General features: G+C 40.3%; 12 protein-coding genes across 12 annotated transcripts; 6 read left to right on the top strand and 6 right to left on the bottom strand.

Annotated features, from left to right (window-relative positions):
- Positions 1–119: 119 nt before the first annotated feature.
- ISM1 (isoleucine--tRNA ligase ISM1) lies at positions 120–3,110 on the top strand (the record flags this gene model as incomplete). The annotated part of the gene is made up of 1 exon (XM_003645027.1): positions 120–3,110. One exon carries the CDS (start codon positions 120–122, stop codon positions 3,108–3,110), a length of 2,991 nt encoding a protein of 996 aa, XP_003645075.1.
- A 146-nt stretch (positions 3,111–3,256) lies between these two features.
- On the top strand, positions 3,257–3,886 carry MRX11 (Mrx11p; the record flags this gene model as incomplete). Its single annotated transcript, XM_003645028.1, has 1 exon — positions 3,257–3,886. One exon carries the CDS (start codon positions 3,257–3,259, stop codon positions 3,884–3,886), a length of 630 nt encoding a protein of 209 aa, XP_003645076.1.
- Positions 3,887–4,223: 337 nt separating this feature from the next.
- Positions 4,224–5,945, top strand: SSN3 (cyclin-dependent serine/threonine protein kinase SSN3; the record flags this gene model as incomplete). Its single annotated transcript, XM_003645029.1, has 1 exon — positions 4,224–5,945. The coding sequence occupies one exon, from the start codon at positions 4,224–4,226 to the stop codon at positions 5,943–5,945; it is 1,722 nt and encodes a 573-aa protein (XP_003645077.1).
- A 99-nt stretch (positions 5,946–6,044) lies between these two features.
- Positions 6,045–8,072, bottom strand: NOP4 (mRNA-binding ribosome biosynthesis protein NOP4; the record flags this gene model as incomplete). Its single annotated transcript, XM_003645030.1, has 1 exon — positions 6,045–8,072. One exon carries the CDS (start codon positions 8,070–8,072, stop codon positions 6,045–6,047), a length of 2,028 nt encoding a protein of 675 aa, XP_003645078.1.
- Positions 8,073–8,271: 199 nt separating this feature from the next.
- Positions 8,272–9,465, top strand: CHL4 (Chl4p; the record flags this gene model as incomplete). The annotated part of the gene is made up of 1 exon (XM_003645031.1): positions 8,272–9,465. The coding sequence occupies one exon, from the start codon at positions 8,272–8,274 to the stop codon at positions 9,463–9,465; it is 1,194 nt and encodes a 397-aa protein (XP_003645079.1).
- An 8-nt stretch (positions 9,466–9,473) lies between these two features.
- On the bottom strand, positions 9,474–11,864 carry VPS16 (tethering complex subunit VPS16; the record flags this gene model as incomplete). The annotated part of the gene is made up of 1 exon (XM_003645032.1): positions 9,474–11,864. One exon carries the CDS (start codon positions 11,862–11,864, stop codon positions 9,474–9,476), a length of 2,391 nt encoding a protein of 796 aa, XP_003645080.1.
- Positions 11,865–12,035: 171 nt separating this feature from the next.
- Positions 12,036–12,335, top strand: ELC1 (elongin C; the record flags this gene model as incomplete). Its single annotated transcript, XM_003645033.1, has 1 exon — positions 12,036–12,335. The coding sequence occupies one exon, from the start codon at positions 12,036–12,038 to the stop codon at positions 12,333–12,335; it is 300 nt and encodes a 99-aa protein (XP_003645081.1).
- Positions 12,336–12,387: 52 nt separating this feature from the next.
- RMD5 (ubiquitin-protein ligase RMD5) lies at positions 12,388–13,611 on the bottom strand (the record flags this gene model as incomplete). The annotated part of the gene is made up of 1 exon (XM_003645034.1): positions 12,388–13,611. The coding sequence occupies one exon, from the start codon at positions 13,609–13,611 to the stop codon at positions 12,388–12,390; it is 1,224 nt and encodes a 407-aa protein (XP_003645082.1).
- Positions 13,612–13,937: 326 nt separating this feature from the next.
- Positions 13,938–14,255, bottom strand: SGF11 (SAGA histone acetyltransferase complex subunit SGF11; the record flags this gene model as incomplete). Its single annotated transcript, XM_003645035.1, has 1 exon — positions 13,938–14,255. The coding sequence occupies one exon, from the start codon at positions 14,253–14,255 to the stop codon at positions 13,938–13,940; it is 318 nt and encodes a 105-aa protein (XP_003645083.1).
- Positions 14,256–14,742: 487 nt separating this feature from the next.
- CTA1 (catalase A) lies at positions 14,743–16,278 on the bottom strand (the record flags this gene model as incomplete). Its single annotated transcript, XM_003645036.1, has 1 exon — positions 14,743–16,278. The coding sequence occupies one exon, from the start codon at positions 16,276–16,278 to the stop codon at positions 14,743–14,745; it is 1,536 nt and encodes a 511-aa protein (XP_003645084.1).
- A 1,396-nt stretch (positions 16,279–17,674) lies between these two features.
- On the bottom strand, positions 17,675–18,340 carry CAM1 (translation elongation factor EF1B gamma; the record flags this gene model as incomplete). The annotated part of the gene is made up of 1 exon (XM_003645037.1): positions 17,675–18,340. One exon carries the CDS (start codon positions 18,338–18,340, stop codon positions 17,675–17,677), a length of 666 nt encoding a protein of 221 aa, XP_003645085.1.
- Positions 18,341–20,930: 2,590 nt separating this feature from the next.
- DIG1 (Dig1p) lies at positions 20,931–22,295 on the top strand (the record flags this gene model as incomplete). Its single annotated transcript, XM_003645038.1, has 1 exon — positions 20,931–22,295. The coding sequence occupies one exon, from the start codon at positions 20,931–20,933 to the stop codon at positions 22,293–22,295; it is 1,365 nt and encodes a 454-aa protein (XP_003645086.1).
- Between the last annotated feature and the right edge of the window lie 738 nt (positions 22,296–23,033).

The raw sequence follows: 23,033 nt of genomic DNA on the forward strand, positions 1-23,033 counted from the left end.
AAATTGAAATTTTGAAAAAAATGGAATTTCGATGAACTACAGGTGCAACGTAGTGCAAATATAAGAGGTGGAAAGGACTAATAACGCGTCGGGGTTGTTATAGGTGTCCTTGGGTAGATATGTTTTTGTTTATCAGACGATATTCTGCTCACAGCTATCAAAAGACTCTGCGGTTACCGAGGACGAAGTTCGCTAACAGGTCAGATTTGCGTAAGGTATTTGAAGAATTGATACCACAATGTTCTGAAAAGGTGTATCAAAGGCAGTATAAGGAGTTTCTGGATAAGATTTCAACAATTGAGAATGATGAGGACAAAGTTTCATTTTTGAAAGCTTGTTTGTTTGTTTTACATGATGGACCTCCATATGCAAATGGTGACTTGCATTTGGGACACGCGTTGAACAAGATCCTCAAGGATATCACGAACCGTCACCAGTTATTAGAAGGGAAATATGTGTTTTACAAGCCAGGTTGGGATTGTCACGGTCTTCCTATAGAGATCAAGGCATTGCAGAAGTTAAGCGATGATGTTAGCAACATCTCGGCAACAAAGGTGAGGTCGGTTGCTTCGAAATACGCACTTGAGACGGTGAAGACGCAGATGGAACAGTTCCAGAAATTTGCTATTATGACCAACTGGGATGATCCATATATCACTATGGATAGGACTTTTGAGTTGGATCAATTGAGGGTGTTACAAAATATGTTTAGCCGTGGGTTGATTAGACGGCAAAGAAAACCCGTATATTGGGGCACGGAGACACAGACGGCTTTGGCTGAGGGAGAGCTAGAATATAAGGTTGATCACGTATCTACCGCTGCGTATATCAAATTTTCACTAAGCAATGAGTCCTGCACTGCTCTCAGGAAGCAATTCCCCTCTCTTGGCACAGATCTTCCGATTAACTGTTTGGTGTGGACAAGTACTCCTTGGACCTTGTTTTCGAATATGGCTATTTGTTATAACAAGGGCCTCGAATATAGTTTAATTAAATTGAGCGAAGAAATACTTATAGTGGAGTCGAATTTATGGAAAACGTTGGCCTGGGGTGATTCCGAAGTGCCAGTGGTTATTTCTGAGATCAAGGGAACCAATCTACATGGTCTGAGATATATTAATAGCTTGATGAAAGATGGTGTTTCTAGACCATTACTTCATGGTGATCATGTTACGAAACATACAGGTACTGGTTTGGTTCATACAGCCCCTGGCCATGGACACGATGACTACCTTGTAAGTGTCGCTCATGGTTTGGAGGTCTATTCGCCTGTTGATCACAAAGGAAGGTACAAATTAAACGAACTTCCACCGTACTTACGTGAAATATTGAAAGATTCTGACGGTCGGCCTATGAAGGTTTTAGATCGGAATACCACAACTACAATTCTTTTGTTATTAAAGCGGAATGGGATGTTACTTTATTCGCATGAATATAAACATTCATATCCTTATGATTGGAGATCTAAAAAACCAGTGATCATCAGGTCAACACCACAGTGGTTTGCTGATTTACGTGATGTTAGGTCGTTATCTTTAAAGAGTTTAGATAATGTTACATTTGTTCCATCAAGAGGATATAATAGATTGTCATCGTTCATTAGAGGAAGGACCGAGTGGTGTATTTCGCGGCAAAGATCATGGGGTGTCCCAATTCCTGTGCTGTACCGAATCGATAACCCGGATGAGATGTTGGTTAATGACGAGATCATTTCTCATATTATAGAAACTATTGCAGAAAAGGGTATTGATTCGTGGTTTATGGAATCTTGCCCCGAAAACATGATTGATTGGCTGCCTAGCAAGTATAAAGATGTTGCACACTTATACTTTAGAGGGAAGGATACTATCGATGTTTGGTTTGACAGCGGTAGCAGTTGGAATGTAATTAGTCGGTGGTATAAAAATACACTGGGGTTAAAGAAATTACCAGAACCGCTAAGTAACGTCTATTTAGAAGGCTCTGATCAGCATAGAGGATGGTTCCAAAGTTCACTTCTTACTAGAGTAGCTGCTTTAGGAAAAGAATCTACGCCGTTTGGTGCTGTTGTTACTCATGGCTTTACTTTGGACGGCGATGGTATGAAAATGTCCAAGTCACTTGGCAATGTTATCTTGCCATCCAGTATTATATTGGGCGATAAAAATCGCAACTTACCGAGTTTGGGTGTAGATGGGTTAAGACTCTTGGTTGCTCAAGCAGATTTTACTTCAGACATTGTCGCTAGTTCCACAGTCATAAATCACGTTGCAGAATCCTTGAAGAAGTTTAGACTTACGCTGCGTTTCATTCTGGGGAACTTACAAGAGAGCGAGACTTTCAATTTACTCCCATTTGAAAAACTAAGGCCAGTTGATCTGTATGTTTTGTCTAAACTTCAGGATTTGAACAAAAGCTCCAAGGATTTATATGACAACTTCAATTTTTGCAAAGTTCTAACTGATTTGCAATACCATATGAATAATAATTTATCCGCTTTCTACTTTGACATTATAAAAGATTCATTATACTGCGATTCTTCAACAGCCCTTAAACGGCAGCAGATTCAGACAACTTTATTCCATATTTTTGACGTCTATCGAGCTATTTTGGCTCCGATAATCCCAGTCATGGTCCAAGAAGCTTGGAACCATCTACCGAAGCAATGGCTAATCAATCAAAAAACTGGATTCGTTGATCCTCAAGAGTCTTCTTCAAGGAGACCACGTTCACAACTTAATATACCAAATAGCCAATCTCTAGTCCCCAAATTCGAGAAGAACCAATTAGAGATCCTCAACAAGTTTAATGAACTTTTCAAGAAAATGCCTACTTTAACTAAAAATTCACAGGTAAAACTTACATTAATTTCCCAGGAATCATTACCGTTTGATGAACAAGAAATTTCAGACCTCACCCAGGCTGCAGAAGTTCGCTTTTCTTCCGATGTTCTAACATTCCACACAGAGCAGATCCTTACCATCCAAACTACTTTAGAAAATGACGTAAAAGTAAAGATTTACGTCCAAAAAAGTTCAAGCCATAAATGTCCAAGGTGCTGGAAAAACAATTCTCCTGTGGAAGATCATTTATGTGCTCGTTGTGCTTCAGTTGTTCGCGATGGTTTGTAATTTCCGCTAAACTTTTAGTACGGGCAAGGATCAGCTTACAACTTACTAAATTCTAAATAATCATCGTCCTCTTTTATAACACAGCGAACCCTTGTAAATAATTTAAAAATGACATGGTCCAGGGATAAAGACTCTCAAAGATATTAATGTTACAGTTAAATAAGCTACCTATAATATTCAAATCATACCATACAAGGCCTTTGGATGTTATATTCAATATTGGTCGTATTCGCCTAGGTACCCGTGTAAAACTTCGGAATCGAAGTATCCAGCAGATTAGCCAGTACTCAAACTCAATAAACAAAACGGTTGTTGATAAACAATTATCCAAGGCTCATGTATATATTAAGAAATCCTACATCCTTCGAAAGCTCTATGATAACCCCAGATGCAGAAAGTATTTTGATCGGTTATTGAAAAATGGTCCAATATCGACTGTAACAGCCTTTCTGGTTTTACATGAAGTAACAGCTGTGGCACCACTATTGATGATCTGGTATATCCTTTATAATCTTGAATGTACAGACTTATCCATGTTACCCGACTATGTCAATCAGAAACTAACTGCGGTAGGATCTCCTGTAATAGAAAAGCTAGTTAAAGAACATGGACAGGGCTGTGACAAACAAAAGTTGATTACCTCTGGTGCTATTGCATACTGCATTGTTAAAATCTTGTATCCTGCAAGAATCCTTTTGAGTCTATGGGCTGCTCCATATTTTGCTAGAATTCTATCACTTCCTTACAGACGACTAAAACATTTCTATAAGAGGTGAAGTCGGTGCCCTTTATACATGCTACAAGTAGCTAATTGACCACCTCCTGTGTACTTCATCCTCATATAAAGTCGTTTAATCGACTGACACATACTTTTATTATTTAAATAGTCAAATTAATAGGCTCCATAGAAATATGCTTTAAATATTTATCTAGTAATTTGTTAAGCTACATCCTTAACGTCTCTAAATTCGTATCATATTCAAATCAAAAACGAGGTAAAACCCTAAAACTAATTGATTAGTGATAGCGAACACGGCAAGAAGGAAAATTAACCGACATTCCAGGCCTATTTATACTAATATATGATCATAAAAGTGTCATCATCTATTAAAGATGAATAACCAGCATCAATCTCAGCAGAATAAGTATTTTAAAGTTTCGAACCAGAGTTCAACGAGAAGTCTTTGGTCTCAACAACAACAACAGCAATTATTAGACAGTAAAGGGAATACAACTAATTCCAAAACACCAATGCTAATGGCAAATAACAATGTTTTCTCAATCGGACCGTATCGACAAAGAAAGGATGTTAGCAGGGTTTCAGTCCTGGAGAAATATGAGATTATAGGATACATTGCGGCAGGTACATATGGTAAAGTTTACAAGGCAAAGGTGAAATCTCCCATGAATGATCAAGAGAATAAGCTGATATCCCATAATGGACCTATAGGAATGTCTTCGTCTAATCTAGATACTAGGCGTGGGAATTTAGCATTAAGAATAGTGGGTAATAGAAGTTCTGATCTGCTGCGACTTGACGACAATACGTCAAAGGACACATTGCCGTCCACCAATAATGCAATGATAGGTGGACAACCTCATCCTGGAAGATCTAGTACTACAATTAAGTCATCACCAAAAAAGAATGTTTCAACCCCATTTTTTGCCATTAAAAAATTCAAGACTGAAAGAGAGGGAGCTGAACAACTTCATTATACAGGTATATCTCAAAGTGCTTGCAGAGAGATGTCATTGTGTCGAGAATTGAACAATAAGCACCTAATCAAGTTAGTTGAAATATTTTTGGAAAAGAAGAGTATTTACATGGTGTCAGAGTTTGCTGAACATGACCTTTTACAAATAATTCATTTTCATTCACATCCAGAAAAACGATTAATCCCTCCAAGGACGCTCAAGTCAATCATGTGGCAAATATTGGATGGAGTTTCTTACCTGCATCAAAATTGGATCTTGCATAGAGATTTGAAGCCCGCTAATATCATGGTCACAGTTGATGGTTGTGTAAAGATTGGTGATTTAGGATTGGCACGAAAATTTTATAATATGGTTCAAACATTGTACACCGGCGACAAAGTTGTTGTTACAATATGGTATAGAGCACCAGAGTTACTGCTTGGTGCCCGCCACTACTCTCCAGCCATCGATCTTTGGGCTGTTGGTTGTATCTTTGCTGAGTTAATAGGTCTACGTCCAATATTTAAAGGTGAAGAAGCTAAAATGGATTCCAAGAAAAGTGTACCGTTTCAAGGTAACCAACTTCAAAGAATATTAGAAGTTCTTGGTACTCCAACCCCACAAACATGGCCAAATATCCATAAATATCCAGAATATGAACAGTTGGCCAAATTCTCAAAATATAGAGATAATTTACCCGTGTGGTATCATTCATCAGGTGGAAGAGACAAAGCAACTTTGGACCTTTTGTACCATTTGTTGAGATACGATCCAATCTCAAGAATTGATGCAATAGATGCTTTAGAACACGAATACTTTTGTAATAATGACCCGCCTGTTTCAGAAGACGTATTTGAAGGACTGAACTATAAATATCCTCCAAGGAGGATACATACAAACGATAATGACATAATGAACGCTGGAGCCAATAAAAGCAAAAATGTATTTAGCCACCATCCACCGCAGCAACAGGCTGCAAATAACAATGGAATTACAAACAATTCAATTGGGGGTTTAGGAGTTAACAGACGTATTTTAGCCGCTGCCGCTGCTGCTGCTGCTGCAGTTCAAGGAAATGGTAGTAACATGTCATCAGGAGGTACTTCATCAGGCGGTCCTTTGAGAAAAAAGAAGCGTTAATATTGATTTTTTAATGTAAATAAATATATGCAGATGATAATATATCACACTTCAACTTCTTTATACAGAAAGCGCATCAAAACACTATATAGGTATCCATTATTTGTTCTTACCGTTTCTTCTTTTGCGTTTTAAACCAATTATTCTTTTTATATCATCATTTAGTCCACTCTTGTTATTGTTAGCCTTGGGTTCTTGCGTGTTCTTATGCCTCTTGTTATCCTCTTTACCTTCATCGTCTTGGCCCCTCTTTCTTTTGGAAACTTCTCTGGATACTTTTATCTTCTCATTTCTTCTCTTAACAACAGTTGCATTTTCAAGTGCAAATTCGACTACTAACCGTCTCTTTTTGAACCCAACAGTGTCAACGGACTTCTTTTGCTCCTCTGTCAAGCCTTCTAAAATCTCCTCTAAACTGACCTCGTGCGCATTTAACCATCTTAGTCCCATCAAAGCAGATTTATGGTCTCTGTATTCAACGAATCCATAACCTTTACTTCTTCCAACAACTGAACCCTTGACTTCCATTATTATCTTAGATTGTTTAACTAGACCACGTTTCTTCTCTCTACTTTTTAAAGCTGTTACTTCCTCCGCTGTCATTAACTTATACTTGTCTTTGGTAGATCTGCTAATCTCTTCCTTGGATAGTGGATGCCTTTTCCCTTCCTTTACTTCTGTTGCAAATTCAACTACCGCTTTACGTGCCAATATTTTTAAAGCAGCTTCGTTCATTGCCCTTGGAATATTTCTAACAGCCAACCTAGTCATAGATAGACTTAATTCAGGGTTTTTCTTCAACTGTTCAACTCTTAACTGATAAGATTTTTCTCTGACTTCCATATCCGCCGTACTTAAAAGTTGGGCCAACTTCGAACCTTCAGTAATTCTACCTTCATTCAATAGATATAAATTACGCCTATCCTTCTCGCCAGGGGCAATTCCGAAAAGCTCTCGTCTCTTCAACGCATTAGCGTCAGCCATTCTATTTGCAGAGTCCTTATCTAGAGTTGGCGTGATTGATAAAACACGACCTTCGTAAACATACTGTGGAAGGACATCATCACTGATAAGTAGTGAAGTATTAACGACACTTGGTGCATTTTTTATGCAGTTATCATATGTTTCTTGAGTTTTAAAGGCTGCGAAGGCGGTTCCCTTGGGTAAACCAGTTTCCCTATCTACAACGGGCAACACATATTTCACAGGACCAAATTGAGCGAAATGCTCCTCCAGAGACTCTTGAGTAGCATCGTATGGAACATTACGAATAAATACGGAGAACTTTTCTCTCCTGTTTTTTGGTTTATTATCCGGATTTCTAATTTCTTCGTCATTGCTTGGTTCCGGTTCGGAATCATCCTCATTTTCCTCATCACTAGAGTCATCGTTTGCTGAACTTTTCAATAAAGCTCCTTCTTCATCTGCATCTTTGGTTTCCTCCTCTTTCTGTTCCTCGGTGGAATTCTGTAAATTTTTATAGTCTTCCCATTTGTTCTTCTGAACAGCAAAGTCAACAGCAACGTCTCTGCCATCGATTTTTAAACCCTTAGAGCCCTCGATAGCCTTTTCGCAATTAGCAAGTTTCTTCATAGTTACAAATGCAAATCCACATAGCCTACCATCTCGCTTTCTTGGAATAGTCGTTTCCACAACTGTACCAAACCTTGAGAAAATTTTCTTTAATTTCTCCGCATCACGACAGGACCAAGGCATATTTCTAATAATTAACTTAGGCTTACCTTTCATCATAGCATCCGAAGAATCTTCTTCCACAGTTTTATCTCTGGAAGCTGTCTCTTTCCCACCTTCTCCTTCATCACCTTCAGATTTTTTAGAACGTTCTCTCCTCTTAGCTATATCTACTCTCAATAAACGGCCTTGGAATTTCATTTTTCTACCCTCATTTAAAGCCGTTTGGGTATCCTCATCAACAGCAAAGGAAACAAAGCCAAATCCTCGACTGTTTCCATCACCATCCTTCACTATAATAGCATGCTTTAGCGGTGCAAACTGCGAAAAAAAGTCTGTTAACTCTGCATCGGTAGCAGTAAAAGGAATATTACGCACAAACAGAGTCTTCTGGTCAAGATTATGACCATTCAAACCATTAACTGACACACTCATCTCCAATAATGATCCTTTGCCTTCTGAATTCAGAACTTTTTATACATTGAGATGAGATGGGCCTCGATCACCAAAATTTTCTTGAAAAATCACTATGAAAAAGAAACGATATCAACAATCATAAAACACGATAATATGAAGACATCGAATACTAAAGGAAACACTACTTAAATGGTAGCAGCTTGCGAGTGGAGATCCAATGCATGTTGATGACACATTGATATGTGGTGGCATTCGGGAGGAGGTATTGACTAAAATAAATAGATTGGATGCTTTCATTTTAAAGAATTTGGTGCGAGAATGGTTAACAAAGTTTCCTCATGTGGAAGCTATTAATGTTGAAGATATAATTGATATGAGCTTGAAGACCCTCGCTAATTTAATCTTTACAGATCTATGGCCAGGTGGTTTAAATATTTACCAATTGGCACAGTTGGATGTGAGCGCTATTTGCTCTGATAAACTTTCTATATCTTGGGTAGTATCTGCCACTATGGATAAGGATGATAAAACGATTGTTGTAAACATGGACTTTAAGGAGTTCAATCATAAGCTCAAGGAACTTTTAGGAAAGGTCCATACATTTCACATTTACAGTGCTTCACATCCCTGTCTTCCCTTAATAATTTATCGGATCCAACTATTTGAGACTAATGGATCCCAATTCGTTTCTCATAAACCATTTTTTGTTGTTATGCCCTTAAGATATAAAGTAATTTTTCATTCTGCTCAGAGAGATATCCATTCCCAATTCATATTACAGTGTGTTTCAATTGCTTTAAATCAATCGAGAAATGTAATTCGGTTGCGACCTATTAGTAGGCCAACGAAGGAACTTCTTACTGTATTAGATCGCAATTTTGGGACAGCGTTAGCTAATAGTCTACACGGGGCTTGGGCCGCATATTTAGATGTGGATGCGGAACCGACTCCATTAGGTAGCCCAGAAAAGCACCCAATTGTCGTTGGTAAAAGAAGGCTTATTTCAGATGATGATGAAGGTATAAAGTCCAAGAAAGAACGTGCAATGCTACGGTTTAAAGGGTCTAAGCGTGGGGTAAAATCAAAAACAAAATATTTAAACAAGAGGTTCTATCAAAGAATTTATCGAATGTGCGACCAAGATGTAGCAGATGCCGAGATTGAGACAGACATATACCTATCGCTTGTACCCGTGAAGAAGGTAGAGTATATCATAAGAATTACAGGTAGTGTAGAATTTAAACTTAAACTAAGTGGATTGGATATATTTGGTGGGATTCATGAACTCTGTGATAAACAGCATATAGAAATTGACGAGCTACCTGGTTGGTTGACTGGGGAAAATGGGAATGAATCTGGAATAATTGAAAATGGGGATTTTAGGAAAATAAATAGAGGAGGGCTTATTTAATCAAACAATCAAAGCTTATTCAGTACATCTCTTAATAAAGCCTGCAGCTGTGGCTGATTTGGAGGAATTTGATCTTGTATGTACTTCAATGCTTCCTGATCTTTTTCCCTCGATGCTAGTTGTATAGCATCGTACAACGAGCCGCACTTCAAATACATTTCTATTTTCTCTTGGCTGGGTATCCCGGTGATCATTGAGACGTATACAGCAGCTTCCCTCTTATGACCTTTTTTGTAGACACATTCAAAAAAGGGCTTGTAGCCAATAGGGGACTTCTTTTCCTTAGCAAAAGCGTTCAATTGTTCAAATCTTCCCATATTTGATAACGTTTGACATTTAATTTGATAATACTTCTTGTCACTGATCTTGAATAACTTTAATAACTTGGTCAAATATTTTTCTTGCCCTAGTTCGATTAATTTAGTCACAGTATTGTCCATAGTCAAATTAGTGAAATCATGATGTACCTTTGTGGACAACTCTTGTTGGAACTCGGCTAACGCAATTTGGCGAGAGATCAGTTCTTTATCCTCTTTTATTATAGCACTATCAAGAACGTTACCGTATAGATTTTGGACTTGTGGTAGGAAAGAGGGCAAAGCGTTTTTACGTTCTCCTTCAGAGAAGATCAATTGCGCTAAATCTTGGAAATTGTCAGTCTGGCGATAAAAATCATATAGAAAGGCTGAGTTGTCTCTTTCATAAAATTGCATTAATTCGTTATCTTTTAAAACCAGCAGCAAAACTTTTGTGAATTGGGCGGTCGTCAACTTTTTTCTTAATATCATCAATAATGATAATATTAGATCAGTGTTAAACGTTTTGACTGCTTCGATCAAAGCAAGTTCGTTTTCGTCCATATCAAGCAGTAATTGTAATTTTAATTTTGGTAAGGTAGAATCCAGGGCTAATTTCTTTGCAAGTTCAAATCTTCCTTCCAAAAAAGCAGTACGTGCTACTTGGTTCAAATATGATAAAGACTGCTTTGAAGATTGCTTTTTAATTGCTTTGTACAACTGTATATCGTCAAGTTCAGTGGACAATTTAATCTTCGCAACTGCCCACTCCTTAAAAATGTAAGGAAGCATGTCTTGATGGTTAAGAAAATTACAAATTTGTATGCACTTATGGAACTTCCTTAGTCTGACAAGCCGGGCAACGATACCATTGATTGTAATAATATCATATTGTCTTGCAGTTATTGGCAAACCCAATTGTGACAACCAATTTAAAACTCGTAGTAGATTGCAGGTTTGAACAAAAATTTTTGAATTGAACACTCTACTGGATAAAGAGTCCTTTCCAAAGGAAGCAGCAGATAGTAGTCTTTTTTGCCAATATGGTGTAAACTCTTCACGAGCAGCTAAAGTGCACTCTAAAACAGCTTGTTCTAAGTTAATAACTTTTAAATTTTCAATAGCTCTGGGAGCATGATTCGATAACAACTCTAAAGAATCCAGCAGAATCGCACTCGATTCCGTCGAACCAATTGAAAATATTTTTGATGTGTATATCTCAACTTTAGAAATAAAGTTAACTGACGTTGACGTCATTACCTTCACACCATCGACTTCCATTCGCAAATCGATAATGCGATCAGGATACCAGAATGAAACGTAAGACCCTTTAGGTCCAATTAATTTCACTTCCTCATTTTTTTGACAACTGTAAGCTATTGTATCATTACCACACCATTCAATGGCATCAGCAGTTTCCTCTAGAACTTGCTCTAATAAAAAGTAAGCAGAGTCCTTGTAGATTGCCAATTTGTTCAAACGGATGTTAAACAAACATACAAACCCTTTGGGTGATATTTTTATAACTTGCCAACGAGAATCAGATAAAACTTTTTCAAGTTTCCTGCTCGTTATTTTGAAATGGAAGACAGATTCAACATCACATATCACCACCATATCTCCACTAGCATTCCAATGATGTTTAGTAGGTATAGTAAACTGCTCTGCATTCTCACAAACTAACTCGAATCGATTATTAGAATAATAGTAGATATCTTGGCTCGACTGTAAAATTACTACGCCATTTTTATAATCCCAAATTGTATCGATAACCTCCGGAGGTAGGATTGTTTCCTCCCATACTAAAGGGAACCAGTTAGTATACCTCCGTATCCTATCCTGCAAAACCATTATAAAGGTCTCCTCCTCATCAAATTGGAAAGTGACCAATTTAGAAGGTAAAGAAGCAATACCACACCCCCAAATCAGTTCACCAAGGTAGTTATAACACTCAATTTTTTGGTCATAGTACAGCGCGCATAATGTTGTTGAAAAACTATGGGAAACATCATTCTTATGGTTCCAATCCCAACTGGTCAACTGCCTATTTCTATAATATACGTCTGAAAGCTTCTCCCAGCCCAAGCTAGGGTTCGTTTCCATATCGTTCTGCCCTTGTTCAGTAGAGGCACCCTAAAACGTGCAGTAAGTAAATATATCTCTAAACCGACATTTGGAAAGTAAGCAGAAAAAGCTAAAAGGTTGATGAATTATTGTATGTCTAGTGCGCATGTATTTGGAAGCTGAAGAAAGATTTAAATAAATAGGAGGCAAATGGGACTAGAGGATTCAGTAATACTAATTTCTAGTGATAATATCAAATTTGAAGTTGCAAGAGATGTCATTATTCTATCCCCCACCTTAGAAAGGATGTTAAATTCAACGTTTTTGGAAAAAGAAGGTCAAATTAATTTATCAAATATAGAGGCAGAAATCTTGTCCAAGGCTATTGAATATCTTAACTACTTGTTTAAGTACAAGGATAGCGAGCCAGATGCAGAGATTCCACAGTTTGAGGTCCCACCAGAGATATCTTTGGAATTATTACTAGCTGCAGATTACTTACAAATATAAAGTGTACATTATGAAATAATAATAGTAATAATGGCGAGAATACCAACAATGTTTACAACTTTGCAAAGCTAACCTTTTTTGTCTTATATTTAGAGGCCATTATAGGGCAATAAGGGCACTTAAAATTGCAAGTGCCGTTAGTACTTAGCTTGTCTAAGCTCTTCTTCGAGATTATGTGGTGACAAGGCAAAGAAAAGGGAGGGTTTTCCCTTGTAGTCTCTTCCTTTAGTACAGGACAAATAAAAATTGGATGAAAATCACATAAGAAATCAGGTAGCTTAACGTGGAACGGTAATTCATCTTCGGTTGACCAATCAACATGGCTTGCAGCACGAATGGTCTGGTATTTAATAAAAAACTGGAAGGAGATGATACCACTTAACAATATTAAAAATAATGACGAATCATATAATAAGTTATTTTTCGTACAATAATCCTTTGTGAACAACTTCATACATTTGTTGAGCTGCGTATTAATTTCCTTTTCTAAAAATTCAAATTTATCAGCACTCCATACTGCAATGTTCGCTAACAACGTGCCTATATCGTGCCTTATCCCATAATTACTCGTATGCATCATAAGTCCTGGAATGTTTTTCATAACATAATTGTACGTTAATAACTTATCGCCGTTTAGTAACAATTGTTTGGCCTTTAACAGATACAATTCGAACTGTAAATTAGAACCGGGTATGCACCACTCCATACAACTCGTTAGATCACCATTCTTCATGTCCTGGATTATCTGATTCATCTCCACATAACTCTCCGTCACATCTTCCTCCACCCCATACACATTTCTCATATACTTCACCATTTCGTCACGTTCCCTAACAGGAATGTTGCTAATATTGTACCGTGAGAGGTGCTTACCAATAGCAGCAGTCACGTACTCTTTAGCATGTGGTGGAAGCCTATTTGTATAAACTTTGTCCAACTCAAAATCGAATAGCTTATTCACTGCCTGCTTCTCAAACCTACTTTGTTGTGAAATAGCTGTCTTGCATGACCTTTTAACCGACGCATCCCAATTGTAATGAGACTTACGGAGCTTCTCCAGAATCAAACGTCGCTTCTTACTGAAAGTAGCCTCATCCTCAACCTTCCCAGATTCCCGCTCCTGTAGCTGCTTATTTAAATGAGCCTTCAACTTCTTCAACTGTAGCTTGAAGTCATGCGTTTCATCTAAACATTTCTTCAATAAATGATTATTAAGGTGTCCATCCGTGAAAAATCGATTAAATTCTGTATCTAAGTTATATAGTAGTTGCGACATGACCAATCCTAATAAGTAGCCCTATAATTCAAAACTGCTTATAATCAACCTCACCTGGTTCTCTATACCGTTTCTAATCCTCTATATATGTTATACATCTGTAGTTGCTTAATGAAATACCTCACCATTCCCACAGTTCCCCTTAGAAATGAGACAACTAGAAACTATGGAGAACGTTCATAATGATAAATTATGTAAGTCAGCCACAGTAGGCAAAAAGAGCCTTTATATCAAATATGCAAACCAGCCAATGGACCAGTGTCCAGGGTATCGAACCCACCAGGATTATGTATCTCCTAATGACTATGCTTCTCTTTGTTTTGTTTTCATGTTTTTCTGTTACCTCTGCTCATGCAGCGTTCTAGATGTGCCGCATATCTGTTTGCTGAAATGTCTCTATCACAGTTATTACATCTAAAGTAAATAGAGGATTCTTGTATTTTGGGTTGGCCATGGATATCGAGTTTGCCTTGAGGGTCGTAAAACAGGGGAGACATATCTGGGTATCTTGAATCCAATAATTGTTTTTGGCTTGTGATTCTAGAAACGATGTCTTGCACCATAGAAGTGATCAGATTGTTATAAATAGTTTCAGAGACCGAAACAATTGTTAGAGAAGACATTTTTTCAGATGCTACAGTCATATAACGGTATGTAGAGTTGAATAAGGTGGTGGGGGCCTGGTTGTGATCGAGTGAGCACTAGGTATATGCGACTGCGAGGGGGGGCGATGACGGGAGAGAAGGAGCGTCGACATGTAGTATATATATATATATGTTTGATGGTGAAGATGTCGAATTATGTCGTCGGCGAAAATGAACGTCATTGATAGTTTGTATGTACATATGACTTATGTAAGAGAGTCGTACCTCGAATTAACAAGATGAGCTGCAAGAGATATAGCTGGTTGAGGTAAGTGGAATCAGATATGTCTGGCTTGGGTGAAAGCCCTGTTTCACCGAAAGTTAGGTGCACGGTGAAAGAAAAGAGTAAAAGCATGATGCATGTTATATTATAAAAGCAAACAGGTATTAACCGGTTATAAATAAGAGTACACGAGTACATACATATAAAAAATATAATAAATAGAAGGCGTAGTAGGTAGGTAGGTGATTTTGTTTTTCAGTTAGTTCACAACTTTGGTCTCTTCTCGCGAGGAGATAAGCTCAATGCTTCCTTCTTGATGGCTTGGCCTAAGCCCTCATCAACACGGGAGAACATAGCAAAGACACGGTCTTGGATGTCAGGGGCGGCATTCGCAACGTGGATAGCAATGTTATGGCCCAAGTTTTTCTGCTGCCCAGGCTGTCTGCCCAAGACACGGTATAAAGCCCTTGCTTGGACAAAATCAATTTCGCCGGCGCTAGTGGACCAGTGGAATGGCTGGGCTGGGCCGAACCAAGTTTCCTGGTGCTGCTGGATGGGTCTTTGTTGTTGGAGGAATTGGTACTGGCTGCTAGTACTTAGATAGTTGGACTCACTACCAAGGTTACCATCGACGGTCATTGGACCGTCCCTGATAGCTGGTGCAAAGGCCTTAGATGCATATGGGCAGTTTACTGGAACTTGATGGTAGTTTGGCCCGATCCTGTAACGGTGAGCATCTGCGTAAGAAAACAAACGAGCTTGTAAAACGGGGTCTGCACTTGGCTCTTGGTATGGCACAGTGGTGGCTGGGGAGAAGGCTGCTTGCTCGACTTGAGCGAAGAAGTTCTGGGGAACCTCATTCAACACCATTTTACCAACACGACGCAATGGGAACTGCTTCTGTGGCCAGACCTTCGTCAAATCAAACACCGAGAAATCCAACTTCTTGGCCTCCTCCTCAGTCATGGTTTGGATGTAAATCGTCCAAGATGGGAAGTCCCCCGCCTCAATGGCCTTTAACAAATCCTCTTGACAGTAGTCTGGGTTCTCACCCGCGATCTTGGTGCCTTCTTCAGCTGTCAAATTCTTAATCCCTTGGTCGGTCTTCATATGAACCTGCACATAATACCAGTCCCCATTCTTTGCAGACCACTTGTAGGTGTGTCCAGAATACCCATTCATGTTTCTGTAAGATGCAGGAATCCCACGGTCAGAGAACAAAATCATGACTTGGTGAATAGCAACCTGATTTTCAGGAGTAGTCAAAAAGTCCCAAAACATGTTGGCATCCTTCAAATTGGTCTTGGGATGTCTCTTCTGAGTATGGATGAAATGTGGGAACTTAGAGGGATCCCTGATAAAGAAAACCGGCGTGTTATTGTAAACCCAGTCCAAATTACCTTCCTCAGTATAAAACTTGGTTGCAAACCCTCTGGGATCTCTAACAGTGTCCGCAGACCCCTTTTCACCACCAACAGTGGAAAAACGGACCAAACACCTGGTCTTCTTCCCAATCTCAGAAAACATAGCAGAACCACAAACATCAGTTATGTCATCCGTCACCTCAAAATAACCAAAAGCTCCCGAACCTCTGGCATGCGGATTCCTCTCCGGAACACGCTCTCTATTGAAGTGCGCCAACAAATCAATCAAGTTGTAGTCCTGCAACAACAATGGACCATGCTGGCCGACCCTCTGCGTAGCAAAAGGCTCATTAAGTGGCTGCCCTAACGAGTTTGTAACCACACGGTCCTCCCTAACATCAGCAGTATTCGTATTATCCTTTCCCTTACCTGACATTTCCCTTTAACAGAAAAATATATCGACTCTAAAATAATATGTTCAACCACACACCAAATTCAAAATCAAAAATAAAAATACAACTATCAATCACTAACAGAAATTCTCCTTCCAAGTGATTATACTCTCCTAAGAATTCGTCGACTGTAAAATTATAATACCTGCCGGATAACTATTTCCTTCACCTTTAGTCAGCCAACAAATAATATTTCTGCTGTCTGTCTGTCCTATCTCTCGTAGTCCCTTCAGCCCCGTCACCAGTCCCTTTTTATACAGATTTCACGCATATATATATATATATATATATTTATATTAATTAATATATTCCCCATACATAAATTATAAACACTGCGCATACAGCGTTTGTTCCCCCACCCCCCACACAGGATTTCACACGCCACATAATCTATCTATTGCCAACAGTAAAATGAATACATACTACTAGCCTATTAAACCACAGCTATTCACCACACAGCTTCCACTGTGCCCCTCTTCAACCAATACAAAACTGAGAAAAAAACACTAATCCCACAAACTACTAAGAAATCGACTTTTGCTTCACATTATTCCCGTAATGCTTTTTCTTCTCTTCTCTGTCTCTTGCTATCTTTGGAACCCCCCTGTTCCCCCCCCCCTACCTCTTCCTCTCTAGATGCCTAACTCGGCCCCTTCCAGCAGTCCCTGCTTGCCCTGCTTTGCCCTTTGCGCTTGTTCTTTTGTCAGTCTACTTGTGTGCGTGCACTTATCTCTCATAGGCTAGCAAAACCTAACGAACATTTTTGCAATTTCCTCTTGTCATCCTGCTGCTGCTGTAGCAGCAGCAGCGTATTAGTTCATCATTCTGTCTCCAACTTTTTCATTTCGCAGTTTCTGGCTACGTAAGCTACTCCAGGCACGACTTAACCGTCAGAGTTGAACTGCAGGCAGGCCTGCAGTTCCACTCATCCACCACCACCTCTGTGCCGATTGCTCATTTGAAACAAGGGTTTAAGTCAGCACCCGGCGACCGATACATGCGTCGGAATCCGTGAGGTCCAATTCACCAATGGCACTTCTATGCTCTGCTGAGTAAGACACAGGCAGCCTTTGGCCCATTCATCCATCCAACGACAAACGGCATACTCACGGTCTACTACAAGAGTCCAATCCGGACGGTAAAGCGAGCGTTTATATTATACATAACATAAAAAGAACGCACAATATGGCCATATGGGTCGTATACTTTACTACTACTGGGGCAGTGGCCGATCGACGATCTCGAGCCCTCGTTAATTTTTGGTTTTCTGGGGAAGACAGGGATTGCGAGCTGATAACAGGTTCGAGACGAGAGGAGCTAGGACAAGCCGATAAATCCGTTTTACCGGAGGCGGTCCTGGACTGAAGTAATGTCATCTCCTCAGCGCTGGGAAGGCGGTTCTGCAGCAAATTTCTCGCATGGCTTAAAGTCGTGGTACAGAGCCGCGATGGCCGGAGAAGCAGTGACATGATTGAACCATTTCATGATGGAGGGGTGAGCGGCGCGCCATTCGGCATCGAAGTAATGTTCGAAACCTCGGGTGAATAGCGAAGCGTTGAACAGATCAGCCAACGAAAGCTGGTCTGTTGCCAAGTAGGTATGATCCTTGAGTCTCTGTTCGTAAATTGCAGCTATTTTGTCTTGGTAGCGCAGGGCAGCTTCCATTTCGACTTTGGAAAACGGTTTTTCACCTCGAACTTGGGCTAAGATGGTGGGAAACCCGGCTGCGAGTTCTGCATTTCCCAAGGAGAGAAACATCAGAACCTTGGCTTGCTCCTCGGGGGTTGTACCGAGCAGTGCATCTTTCTTTTCTTGGTTACTGGACAGATTTATCAAGTAGACCATCACGGCAATGACCTCAGAGAGTTTGAATTCACCTCCGGGGCCAAGGAAGCAGGGGACCTTCTTCAAGGGGAAGTTCGACGCCCATATATCTTGGTTTTCTTCCGCGACCAAAACCTTCACGTCAAGATTCAGGTACTCGACAAGAGCCCTGGGGACCCAGCAACGGATCCTGTTATTGGAGATTAATGTACCTTGGCTCATGGCAGCTTTTTGTATATTCAGAGGGGAAGCGAAGCTTTTCTAGTCGGGTTAGCAGTGCACGCAAACGTGTAAGTGATGATCGATATTGCACTTTCAGCTGAGTGAGTATGTCAAAGACGACAAGAAAAGGTGAAACCGACTATGAGTACATAAACTACTGTCTTATATTAAAATATATCATTGGTTGATCAAGAGGTGGAACAAACAAGGGTGGCTGGGGTGTGGCAGGAGGAGGTGGGTGAACCGGAAGCAGGGAGAGTGCAACGGAAAATTTTTTGCCTTTAGGCTCTCTCTCTGCCTTTGGTTCGAGAGATTGAAACCTAATGAAATATGATGCGTCGACAAGGGGTTGGTTGTCGACAACGAAGGCGATGACATGGAAAATGTGATTTAAAGTTTGTACAAGGATTCGCCCCATCCACCCCACTATGAGAATTTACAAGTATTTCTCGACCACCGTACCCACATTGTTTCCTGTAGGAACTTGATTGAACCTTGAATGAATATCCCTTTCCCCCACTCGCTCCTCAGCACCAGACACTCTCCCTGGACTAAGAACATGCTGCATATGTGCTGAATAAGAACTTAGGCTATGTGGCAATAATAGCAGAATCAACATCACCAGTAGTCACCAAATGCATTTCATTTCCTGTTACGGGATAGTCACAGAGCGGGTACATATTGTCTGTACATACCCCCTCGCAGAGCCTGGCCTTTACTTTGTTATACACCTCTATCGTACAGACTCTCTCGAAGCTGAGCGAGGGAGCCTCCTCACCCACCAAAAAACCTTCCAGAATGACGCTATAGCTAGCCTCCAGCCGTATGTGTCCCAACCAAAACGCATACCGCACAGGACGTGTCTCAGGTATGGTTTGGGCACAGGAATTGGCCGGGCCTTTGCCGTATCGCTGCTCGGAGTGGCTGCGTACATAATACAGCATCCTAAGTGCGACTAATTAAAAGCTACACGGACCACCCCAGGCGGGAGTTTGGGGTGGAAACTAATTAAGTGCCTATGTATGAGACATGATTTTCGTCAATCATCCATTATTTTCGAAAGAGACAACCCGTCCTCGTAGTTCCATCGCCTATAAGGAGCAATCAAGAATGCCCCTTTACCCCCCGGTGTCATTAGAAGAACTACATAGTTGCACATTTCGATTGTCGGCCTATGGCATTCGAAGGACCACTACATAGCGTCTTGGCATTAAAGCAAAAACTAGGTCTTCTACTTAGCGGAGCCACTTCATCTAACACATGCACTGTGCCCGCATGACTACTCACTTACTACTGCTGACGCCATCTTCCCACAGCTCCAAATCCCTCTCCTCGCCGTTCCTTCCTGAAAATACTTAAACTATTGTGAGACAAAAAGAAACTCTCCGAAGCCCTTCATCCCCCTCCCCCAGCTGCGACCTTAAACCAACCCTCCCACATGAAACCGACCAATCTTACCATATACATACATTATCTTGCACCGTGTGGTTCGCCCTGCTGTCTGCGCGGTGCAGGAACCTATTGTCCACCTATGTTTAACCTTAAATCTAATTCCCATCTGGAAGATCCCATAGATCGTGTTTCTATGCGAAACACGAACTCCTGCTCGAGCACCCGCCTCGAAACATAACCTGCCAAATTCCAGTACATCATTCTCTCCACCTCCACCTCCGCTGCCCTCCTTCTAAATAAATCCTTGTGTCACATTGTTACTTTCCGTGGGTTGCTCTAGTCTAATACAGCGTCCTCTGTGCACGTGACCGGGATTTTCTTGCCGAAACAACAAAAAACCTGAAAATTTTCCCCTTCGAGATAAGTTTTACAAAAAAAGTTTCAGGCGTTTCACAGTTGTTCCAAGAATTGACTATTTTGGACAAAGAGCTATATACAACCACAATTCCTCCCCGTTCCCCGTCCCCCGTCTACCTTTCCATCTATAGCTAATTCTCAGTGGCCGAGAACTGGAAGGGTGGGAAGCATTCTGATCACAGTTCTATCGAGTTTCGAACATTGAAATTTCCGATACTAGTGTTAGGTTTGAGGATATTCAACGAGACGTCATATATATATACATAAAAAAGCCAGAAGATACTGCATGAGATGTACCTGGATGGGTATTAGCAGGGCAAAAACGAGAGACGATAAAGCCGGAATCGATACACTAGCGAAAAATTAGATTCCTGGTGGCATACGCATAGAGAGTTGTACAGCAGAGGGAGGGAACTAAAACGTTTGCTGCTGTTAGTAGGTTTCAGTAAGATTGAAGCCAGCGGGATCATTGTAATAGGGGCTGAGTATAGGTGTGTTAGTTAGCGAACGGACAATTAAATTCAGGAAGGAAGGAAGGAAGGAAAAAATATTATTGTTGTTAGTATTGTAATTACACAGCGAGAGACACATTGAGGAACGCTATTTAGTATAATATTTATTAAGCCTAATTGATCATAGCTGCCAGCGGTCGAACTTATAGTAAGGGACCGTGGAAGACGAAAACGGGAGAAAGTAGTAACATAAGTTTTCTATTTATCTCATTTGAAGACGGGAACGGTAGGTAGGCAGTAACTTGTACAAGGAAGTTTTAATTTAGATAATGACGAACTCTATGGATGGTGTTGAGTTGTCCAACGAGCCTCAGGGACTAGGTAATGCGCAGGAGACGGAAAACAGCCTGGGCGCGGGTTCCAAGTTTCAGAGGCTGGGGATTCAGTGTATTTCTCCTGGGTTGTGTAGTGAGAATATGGACAACAAGATGCTGACCACGATTAGGATTTCTAAGACGATTGCCAGGGAGCAACGGCAGCATATAGAGAAGCTTGGTGGTGCATCTAATCCAATCGCGACAGCGGACTCTGGTAGTACGTCATCTGGCAACGGTGTCTCCTCTCCTGGTTCAGAAACGTCGCTTGCTGGTAGTCAGTCCAGTTTACAAGATACACTTGCGAAACCTCGAGGCAAATCATTAAAACGCAGCAAGGTACCATCCCCCTTGAATATTGGCACTGCTAATAATGTCGCAAGAGGACAACACGTCAACTTTCATCCTACAGGTGTCGAGTCCGCACCCGCGAACATGACAAACTATCGGCAGGCCAATCATCACCAACGTAACCGGGTACTAAAGCCAAGGGTCCAATACATAGGCAAAAACTCCTCGAGGCAGCAATATTCTCGCAGAGGGTTCCCTGTTCCGATGGGATACCCTTCGGTGTTGCCAGTTTATTCTTGCGGGCCCCAGTATCAATCCTCCTTGGGACATTCGCAGTCGTTGCTTCATCCTTGCATGCCCATGCTTCACCCTTTAACTGCTTATCCAAGACTCAATGTGCCGCAGCCTCAACAACAACAGATGTCTTCCCAGACTATACCCTCGCAGCAGGGTCTATCTTATAAGACGCGAACAGGCTCTGATAATACGAGTAAGATTCAGGTCGATTTTGAAAACTTCATGGAGGGAAATAAACAAAATCTGGTGGCTACTCGCGATTTTTTTGCAAATAATACCTCTAAATGGGCTCCCTTAAAGGCACAACCTCTTAGTGCTCAGGAAAACTTCTTTTTCGGGAGACATTCACACAACAAGAGCTCCTCAGATCGCAGCGATAATGACGATGCTGCCGACAGATCTAAAGACAACTTTATAGACCAAAGTACTGCGTCATCAGCTACAGCTACCGGATCAGATTCTTGTGCCCCAGAGAATAGTAATACCAGTGAATGCCAGGCAATGTCGAACTCTATGCCCATCCCACCCAGAGTTACCTCCGCGTCATTAAATCCACTTCCAGGATTCGCCTCCAATCTGCCCACCTGTGAACGTATCAGAGGAGAAATCACTATCCTGGAGGATACATTTGCATTCGAGTTCTCTACTACTAAGGACAAGATAGACAAGAGAATGTTCATGAGCATTTGTGATAAAGTCTGGGACGAATCAAAAAAACTCAATTCTAGTTAGAAATAAAAAAAATCGAATTTCTTAAAATTTGACAACATTTTGAACAAAGCAGAAAATAAAAAAATATAATGGTAATAATAATAATTAGGTGTGCAATCCTGTCTTTTGAATCTGCCTCATTCTTGGTTAAAATGGACAGGCTATTGTTGTTTGTATTAATGTTACACTAAATACATATGTAGATGTATGTAGGTTATATTATAGTATCCGTACTTAGGACAGAGGCGGCTGGTTGATCCCATTTCCGTTGACTAGTTTATATCTAACCATCTAACACCTAAACTGCGTATCGTAAGATTCCATTTATATGTTTATCAATCCTCGGGAAATACATTCGAACTTTTGTGCGTGAAATTCCAGTTGGTCTATTCCAGTTCTTAATGTTAGAACACACATTCAACAAAAAAAACAACCATATTACATATAGGCTGGTCATAACTTTCTGAATCAAGAGGAAATAACCCCGTAGAGCATTCCAACTACATATGATACGACCTAGACCACCTCCGCAATATAATCGTGCAGTTTTCTCTATCCTAAGCATTATCAACCATAACTCTTCTCGTAAATATGCTGTCGTATATTATGATTTCAATGCTTGATCTAGAATTTAGACAAGAAATATTCTCGTGGTAGCTTTTAAAGAGGCTGTTTGAATTGCTGGCTTATCAAGCAGTCAGTAGAAATAAGCAGGTAACACATACGGTGAGGGGGTAAAATCGATAATAAGGGTATATT

This window comes from Eremothecium cymbalariae, chromosome 2 (assembly GCF_000235365.1).
Source record: "Eremothecium cymbalariae DBVPG#7215 chromosome 2, complete sequence".
Lineage (NCBI taxonomy): Eukaryota > Fungi > Ascomycota > Saccharomycetes > Saccharomycetales > Saccharomycetaceae > Eremothecium > Eremothecium cymbalariae.